The sequence below is a fragment of the Felis catus genome, chromosome D2 (assembly GCF_018350175.1).
Source record: "Felis catus isolate Fca126 chromosome D2, F.catus_Fca126_mat1.0, whole genome shotgun sequence".
In the NCBI taxonomy this organism is placed as follows: Eukaryota; Metazoa; Chordata; class Mammalia; order Carnivora; family Felidae; genus Felis; species Felis catus.
Genome location: NC_058378.1, coordinates 45090866 through 45100451, shown reverse-complemented (window position 1 = coordinate 45100451; position 9586 = coordinate 45090866). Strand labels below are relative to the sequence as shown.

Genomic DNA, 9586 nt, shown 5'->3' with positions numbered 1-9586 from the left:
AGGAAATCATAACCCAAAACCTTTGAGACTCCTGGAGATGGGAGTGATTTCGAGGGAACCCCAAACTGAAACTCAGCCCCTAAGACAGTTGAGGGGATGAGCAGAGGCGATACAGCTGAGGGGCAGCAGGCCCAGGGTCCCAGCCATCCCCTGCCTGTACAAAGCGGCTGGCGGCGGTGGCCTCTGCCCCGACCTAGGCAGTGCGGGGCGATCCTGGGCCTCCAACTGCAGGCTGGCTACTGCCCGTGGAGGCAGGAAGCCCCCAGAAGACATGGATAACCTTACCCGCAGCAGTCCAGACGCATGTTCCCAGACCACAACATACTGTCAAAGTAACGTCTGACCTTTACTTTTATTTCAGAAACAACTTTTTATTTCAGAAACACTGTGGAGAGGATATATGGTCTGTAAAAGATGTTCCTTTAAAAAATTTTTTTAATGTTTATTTTTGAGAGAGAGAGAGAGAGGGGGAGAGAGTGGGGGAGGGGCAGAGAGACAGGGAGACAGAATCTGAAGCAGGCTCCAAGCTGTCAACACAGAGCCTGACATAGGGCTCAAACCCACCAACTGTGAGATCATGACCTGGGCCGAAGTCGGGGGCTGATCTGACTGTTCTTTTTTTTTTTTTTTTCTTAATGTTTGTTTCTGTGAGAGAGTTTCGATCACAAGTGGGGAGGAGACAGAGACCGGGACAGAAGATTCAAAGCAGGTGCTTTGCCAACAGCAGAGAGCCTGATGTGGGGCTCGAATTCACAAACTATGAGATCACGACCTGAGCTGAAGTTGGCGTTTAATCGACTGAGCCACCCAGGAGCCCCCGTAAAAGATGCTTCTTAAAGCTCTCCTTTCCTCTGCTGCTCTGCAGCAACGCTGGCATCCTAGGTTTCTCTTGAAAATATCAAACATCATCAGCTCTGGTCTGAGCAGCGTTTCTCCATCCTGCATCAAGAAAGCCCCCCAAACCTGGCCTAACAGTGACAAAACTTGCTGAGGGGCGGTGGGGGTTGGAGGCGAGCTAAATGTGGAGTGGGAAAAGCCTGAATCCTCCTGAGTAGGCAAAGAGAAAGTATCACTTCTTTTTTTTAATTTTATTTTGAGGGGAGGAGGGACAGAGAGAGAGAAAGAGAGAGCATGAGTGGGGGAAGGGCAGAGAGAGAGGGAGAGAGAGAATCCCAAGCAGGCTCCTCGCTGTCAGTGTAGAGCCCGATGCGGGGCTGAAACCCACAAACCGTGAGATCATGACCTGAGCTGAAATCAAGAGTCAGACACTCAACCGACTGAGCCACCCAGGTGCCCCAGAAAGGATCATTTCTCAATTTTTGCTCTAACAAACAGCTATTACCCCATCACTTCCTGATAAAAACAGGAAGCTGAGGAACACTGAACTGATGTGAGCAGGGGTTCAGTAACGCAAAGATTAGCAACTACACCAAAGTGCTAAATATTTGTGGAAAACTAACATCACGAACAAGAGAATACAAAACTGAAAAAACGTGAAGATTTTGGAATATTCAAGTCTCTAAAACAATACAGGAAACTGGAAATCTTATTTGCCACTCAGATTCTGGTTTCTAAATACCATCCTCTCTAAAAGGAATCAGAGTGCCTGGGAGCATGGCTGACCCCATGGCTGGGGCAGGTACAGTACCAGATGACCCTGGAACATCTTTTCAGTCCCCCCAAAAGGTAAGAAGTGCTCAAAACAAGATGGGCATGTGGAAAAAGCCTCAAGAGCCAACTTGAATTTCCAGGGGTCAAGTCTGAATCAACTTGAGCATCAAAACAAATAATGACCTCATAGACTATAACTCATGGTATAAAATAAGAATCCATGAGTTCCTACTGATGATAAAAAATAAACAGGAAGGGAAGCTAGACCTCTTCCTTACAGAATGCCAATTAATAAATGTAAATGTAATAATGCAAGCAAAAGTCACTATTTTGTAACCACTGATTCACACTGGAATTACCAATGGCTGGAACAGTCTCAAATTATCTCCATAGCATAGTAATTACAAAGGGAAAACAACCAACTGTGCAGTGAAGACAGTAGGCATCGCCTCGAGTAAGGGATCAACAATGACATTATCGATAATGGCCTCCCAATGGGACACAAATATGTCCACAGACCCTCTGGCCTTTTTACTCTAGAAAATGTATCACAGGAAGACAGAAACCGGAGAACTGTTTCAGATTGAAGAGTAAGGAGACATGACAACTAAATGCAACGCAACAGATTCTGGGCCCAGAAAGTGTGCTCTCAAGGACTTTATTAGAATAAACTGGCAAAGGTCTGCAGGTTATAGTATTGCTGATGATTATAGTGTCAATGTCAACTTTATTTTGAAAATTGTACCTAATGGTTATGTAATAGAATATCCCTGAAATATTGAAAGAAGCATGACCTGTGTAGTTTAATCCAAATAGTTCAGAAAAGGTGTATGTATTTATGCACGCACGTGTGCACAAACATTCCAAGACAAGCCTTTATGCCTGTACACACACACACACACACAGACTGATAAGGCAATTGTGGCAAAACGTAGTAGTTTATGCATCTGGGTGAAGGGTAAATGGCATTCTTTATACTATTTTTACAACTTTTCTGGAATTTTGAAGTTATTTCAAAAAAAAGCTAAAATCAAATTTGGTGGAGGGGCACCTGAGTGGCTCAGTGGGTAAAACATCTGACTCCTGATTTCTGCTCGGGTCACGATCTCACAGTTCATTAGATCAAGCCTCGTGTTGGGCTCTGCACCGACAGAGTGGAGCCTGCTTGGGATCTCTCTCCTTCTCTCTCTCAAAATAAATAGACATTTAAAAAAAACTTTGGTTTAATAAAGCAACTTAGTAGATGGGCTGAAAAGAAGACGGTAGGAGGGAACAAAGGAGAGATAGACTAAGAAATATGGAAGAAACATCCAGGACACCTAATATTTGCCTAATAGGAGTTCTAGAAAGAAAAGTAAAAGAAGGAAAGGGAGGAAATAGTGGAAGTTCTCAGGTTTAAGGAAAGGTTAAAAGCATGCAGTTAGTACTAACACAAAGAAATGTATCCAGACATGGCAAGTTTAAACTTCAAAACATCAAAAAAAAAAAATCCTGTTTCTTGAATGAAATAAATTACAGTGGACTGAATTAGACACATCAGACTTCTTACTGGCAATAGGGACGCTGGAAGTATCTTCAGTTAGATTCTATCTCCAGCCAAAGTCCTAGCCAAGAAGGAAGACAGAACCAAACAATAAGCTTTGATTTTTAAGTGTTTGATTGAAACGTCTTCCATAACAGTGTTGGTCTTTTATTTTGCCACGGCCTTTCGATCGTCTTTTTAATAGTTTTCAACGCTTACTCGGATTTTAGTCATGCAGCAAGTAGCAGCGAGCAGAGCAGCAGGTGCCCATCACCACCTCAGTCATCAGCCAATTTTCACTTTGCTTTAAAAACGGCTCCCCTCTCAACGACGAAGGCCTTAGTGCTTTCTTCCTCTAGCTTGAAAATATTTTCTTGAGTATTTCATACTGACCTTTGACTTCCAAATAACGGTAACATTTCAGGTTCCCTGTAGAGGGATATTTAGAGCACTGAGGTGGAGGTAGGAAGCACTGGGGAAGCTGGAATCACCTTGAACTTCGTTCTGAGCAGACATGTGGACACTCAGTAAAACTAACTGGACAAAGGCCAGGACTATCCGGTTTAGAGGAGTAAGAGGCAGGCCACACATATTCCATCTAAACAGGAGAGTAACAATCTCTACCTCAAAGGGCAATTAGGGATTAACCTTTCAGCCCCAGCCTTGGCTTCGATCTGGAATATTTTTTGGGTGTACCTTCGCACTTGAACTAAGCCTCCTCTTGCTTTCCAGCTTTAGGGGGACTTGCCTCTTTCTGCTCTTAACCTGAGCTCACAGGACTGAACTCCAAGACCAGTGCAGTGCCCAGTGCCACTGGGTGGCCTCTGCCTTACACTGCTGGCTGGCTACCTTCGGTGCACCGTGTCTGCTTAGTCACGGCTGGACTGCTCCAAGGGCTGAAGCAAGGCTTTGCAGGAACACGCGTCTAACTTCATACAGTCTAAAGTGCCAGAAATGGTCCTTGTGCTACCAACAGGCAGATAAATATTTCTCCAAGTGAGCGAAGATTTAATGACTGAATTAGCGTCTGCTTGAAACTACCTACAAGGATTAGATTATTCTGAAAGAATAGTGTCCTCATCCCTTAATGTTTACTCTAATAGTCCTACTACTACTATTAAAGAAACCTTGGAAATAGTCACTATTCCAACTAATCAGTGAGAGTAACAGATTATGCTGGGAAGGAAAAATGAATATACTGACCCAGGTTTTGAGTCAGCCTTTAACAGATGGAAGGAAAGCTAGCAAGTATTTGATAGGCCCAAGAAACGCCTGATTCTTCTTTCCCAGGCTGCAGGGGAGTGTGTGCTATTGTTTCAAGAAAGCATCTTACAGTGAAACTAAGTGGGGGTTCCTGTAAGCAATCTAGAATAGGCTATCTCCAACCATGCATCTTTTTTGGCAAGGAGACCATTGACTAGTCCCAAGCCTTTTATGATGATTTAACCTGTTCAACTGCCTAAGGCATCATAAGGTACATTGAATTTACACACAACTGCCCACAGCTCTGATTGGTGTTGGGAATATATGCAGGAGGGTAAATGAAACTGCTGCAGAACAGAAGGAGAGCTATTGTCCCTCCTTGCATTTCCAGCTTTTAACAAAGCGTTTGCTGCAAGCAAGAACACTGTAAAGCCAGATAAATGGATTCCATTACTCTCAATAAAGAAATGAGTTACTGGGGCCACCTAGGTGGCTCAGTCGGTTAAGTGTCTGACTTAGGCTCAGGTCATGATCTCATGGTTTGTGAGTTCAAGCCCCACATTGGTCTCTGTGCTGATAGCTCAGAGCCTGGAGCTTGCTTTGGATTCTGTGTCTCCCTCTCTCTCTGCCCCTGCCCTGCTCGCACTGTTTCGGTCTCTCAAAAAGTGAATAAATGCTAAAAAAAAAAAAAAAAAAAAAAAGAAATGAGTTAAATGGGAACAAACCAGGCACTATGGTAGCAGAGAGAGATGGAAATTGGAAGCAACGTAGCGAGATGAACCCTCTCTTGACATGACTAGTATGAGTGTCCATGAGAAACCCTGCGGGCAGAAATATGGCAACATTTAACCAAGAACCTTTGATTTTTTTCATCTTAAATATTCCTTTAAAAGTTCATATTCACTAGTCTCACTTTTAGGAATGTAATCTAAGAGAATAAATTCATGATTTAAAAGATTTAGGTATACGGATGTGCAATACATTCGTTATATTTTTGAAAACAATGGAAATAACCCAAATATTCAACAGGGAATTACAAAAATAAATTATTCCATCTACTTGTTGGAATATTATGCATTCAACTTTTTTTTTAAGTTGTTTCGATGGATATTAATGACATACTATGGTCTTAATTTTGTAGAAAGTATGCAGTAGAAAAGAGTGAAAGGCAACATCCAAAAGTGAATAGGGGTAACATGTGGCAGAATTGCGAGTGATTTTATTTGCTTCTTTATGCTTTTCTGTTTTCCAAAGTTTCTGCAATGAGTGCATAGTTTTAGAATTAGAAAAAAAGTTTTTTTTAGAGGGAAACAACCCTTCATTGTAATAGGTTTGTAACTTCTCTATCTACATGAAGGAAAGAGTGTGTGGTCACTTACCTGCTGTGTGTCCCACACTGGATTTCCAGTTGCTGAAATGCACATCTCAGAGACACGTGTACATACACTAACTTGCTGTAAAATCTCACCAGGCATGTGACTTTTGACACACAATACCGTCGGAGCAGAGTATCACAAAACACATCACTAAAGTATACTAAAATAAGGTTATTTACTTAAAAATGATACATTGGATGTAATCTATATATAGAACAAAGCAATTAATGGTAAACTTAATAAGGCACCTTTTAAACCAGATGCTGTACAAAATACATTTAGTGTGTTACATATCAAAGATGAATCTATATTTTTGGTGTTTTACAATTGCATAATAAAACTGCTTGTTTTTAACCCTTCTTTTGATGTCTATGTACAACTTCCCTAATTAAGCTATAATGATATTTTCATTTATACAATATATATACTACATTTTAGTTTTTAAACGGGCAAGGACAATGGTCACTAAAAGAGCTTAAATAATTCCACTGAAAGCATAGTACAGAGCACAAGCTAAAATTACAGTAATAGATTTACTCCTTTGCAAAAGCAGTATTCACATACTTTCCTTACGGGATGATCATCACACGTGGCTTCACGTGCTGCCGGCCAGAGATTTAATTTGGTGTTTATGCACAAGTCAGCTCTGTGCGGTTTTCCACTGTAACTCTCATAACAGCACTGAGGCAATATGATGAACTGCTACCCTATTTTAACACCTGACCCAAGCAAGTAATAAATACCACCCCTTTCGACAGTACAAGAGCTACAACAGTCTTTTTTAGAAAATCAATTAGTATTTCTCCTGTTGAGGTTAATTTAGGTATTTGGAACATTTCCAAACAACGTGTATGAAAAGAAACATAAGTGATTTAATTTATAACATCTTGCCTGGAATAAATAATTCAATATCAAATTTGATCTTGGGCCAGTTTAAGAGATACATGATTTTTTAAAAGTTGTATTACATTTTTGTCCTAAATAGAAGTAAAACGTATGAAAGAAAAAGGTACTGAGTATTTTTAGACTGCATAAATAAAAAATCTGGCACGTTTTGTAAAACATAATTTTCAAAAGCTATAGGCCACTCTCTAAGTTTAGGGACACTTCTAATGTTGACCGAAATATCTTTTGTGAAGACATTTCCAGAGAAACTAGATTCAAGCTAAATTGTAAGTGGGGCCAAATAATGGCTCCTGGGGTTTTACAAATTATTAGCTATATAGTACTATGTAATACTTCCTCTTAGTCTTTAAATATTTCACTTACTGGATAAACTTAGAAATTTAACAGTGAGAGTAGGAAGGAGAGAAGAAAATAAGTTTCATGCATATTTTTTGGACTTTAGTATTTCAAATATGGCATCATTTGCTTTCTAAAGAACATGCTATCTTAGAAAATATTTTAACTGAACAAGCCACTGAAGTTAATTCTTGATACCACTTTTCATAGATTTTATTAAAAAAAACATTATAGTGGTCTTCTACTTATATACTATCTGTAATCGTCTGCTCTCACACACTATTTTAACATTACTAAGAATAAAGTTTGCCTTTCTTTACATACTTTGTTATTAAGATGACAAATAATTTCCAAGATCTATAGTTTATCCAATAAAAAATAAAGCAACCTTAGATTATGATCAGAGCTCAGAATTGTTCTTAAATCACATGGCAACATGGATTAGAATCGGTCAGTACAGACACAGGGAGAACATTCTGAAAGAGCACGTTATTGCATACTATCTATACATTTACTGATTTTGATGAACACTTCAAACTTTAATTATGTTAGATGAAAACTACTAAGCTTAGTCAAACCTATTCAAGAAAATCTCAAATTTGTGAAGTTTCATGTATAAATAAGAGTTTCATCCTTAAACGCCAGTCAGATTTTTGGTAATGGATGGATACGTGCTCTGATTCCTCCCCTTTAAAGGTTTTTAACTATGTTGTGATATAATCACATTTATTTTATGTTACATTCAAAAAAAAACTATTCACTTTATGCACCCGTGAGCTGTTTGTTCAGGATAAGACATTAACAGGAAAAAGGCATTACAGAAGTGTAAGTTTAAGTAAATCAGAATTATTCCTTGGGATAACAAGGCATGCATAAAATGTCGCATTGTACTGAATAATAGCTCTATGGAATAGACACAGGTAATGGCTACAGACATTTCATAGTCTATAGTCATATCACTAGATACTGAGCTTTTTTTGCCTGACTCTTCATTGTCATCACAAGTTATGGAACAGAAATCATACAACCAAAAGTCTCAAATGATTTAAATGCCCAAAATAGTTGTTGGTAAGTTTCTATCAGCCCTGAAATAGAAACTTCTAATTGGAGGATCCCTTCACAAAGAAAACAGGAGATGACAGCATCTTATTGAAAGTCTATGCCTGAAATAACAAAGTCCTAGATTTGATATATGCTTTTGAATGCATTAATTCTGAAAATTTATATGTAGTTCTACTTTATAACTTCTTTTTTTTCTGATGATCTCTTAATTTTTTTCCCTTAAGAATGGGATATGAGGTACACAGGAGATGGTTTCTACAGTATACATGTATGTACATATATAAAATATGGTTGTAAAGGAGGTGTTTTGCAAATAAAGCATATTACACACAAAATATAAATAACTTCCCTTTTAAAAGTTACTGAGAATAAAGAATATAGAACATGGTTATAGGCACTTACATTGCTATCAAATGCAGTAATTAGTAGTTCACTTCAATAAGAAGTGTTTTTCTTTAGAAGGTTCATGGCATTGGAAGTTCCAACTTTGGATAAGATGATTCTCAGGACAAAAGTAAGAATTACCAAAAAGAAAAAAAGAAAAGAAAGAGATGGAAAGGGAGGGAGAGGAGGGGAGGGGAGAGGAAGCAGGTGGGGAGGGAGGGAGGAAGAAAAAGATGGTAATGAAAGGAAAACAGACCAAATTTACAGACACTTTAAACTTCTTTTGGCCTTTGTATCAACTTTCATGTTAAAAAATAAAGTTGGCAGAGAAGCTTGCTCACTTGCAAGGTAAGTAAATGGCTTTTATGTGATTGGAGAATCTTGGTCAGATAATGCATTTTTAAAGCACAAAACCAACAGCCATCAATATCTTCCTGTGCATCCATAAATTCTTTTCTTCTAATTCGAATGGCAGCAGAAGAATCCTGGTGTGTGTGTGTGTGTGTGTGTGTGTGCGCGCGTGCACGTGTGTACACACCACCATCAAAGCATGACAAACTATCATAAACTAAGGAGTATCCCCAACAGATCATAATCCATAGGCTGTTTACAAAGGTGGGATACAAACAGATTAAACTTCCTCAGGTAGAAGGCAAAGTGTGTATTTCTCCATCTCCGCTGAATTCATTTGTCTTCTTAAGGCTTTCACAGAAAGCACCATTTTATGAACAGGGAATTCAGTACCCAGAGTCTGGAGACTTATTAATCAGGATTGAAGTCTTGATGTAGTTCATAAAAACCCAATTTAAAAAAAGGCATCAAAAACCACATTTAAAATAAAGCCGTCCATATATAAAGAACAAAGTGTTTAGAAGTTCCCAGCTTGTATTCTACAGAGTACTGAAAGGTTTAATATTAGCAGCCAGTGAAGGTGTAGTGAGGAAAGAGTCTGAGAACCAAGTTAGCATCCTTATTCTACTCTAATTCCACCCATTCCTTGGGTGAAAACAGTTCCTGCAGTCTAGAATTTCTCCTCAGGACTGTTTATCAAATCTTTACATCCTGGGATTCAACCATCTTGGCAAGTGTCTTCTTGATTCTCAGAGCTGTAAGTCTGGAGGCTGGATTATGGGCCCAGCATTCTGACATGAGCTTCAAAACTGCTCGTAGACACTGAAAAGTAAAG

At 39.1% G+C, this 9586-nt stretch overlaps 1 protein-coding gene across 1 annotated transcript in view; it reads right to left on the bottom strand.

The window, feature by feature from the left end:
• Nucleotides 1-5868: 5868 nt before the first annotated feature.
• Nucleotides 5869-9586, bottom strand: part of BMPR1A (bone morphogenetic protein receptor type 1A) — a 137880-nt gene continuing 134162 nt past the window's right edge. Inside the window, exon 13 of the mRNA XM_023240628.2 lies at nucleotides 5869-9573. Within this exon, the coding sequence (XP_023096396.1) occupies nucleotides 9448-9573 (126 nt within the window). The 3' untranslated portion in view covers nucleotides 5869-9447. The remainder of the gene's footprint in view (nucleotides 9574-9586) is intronic.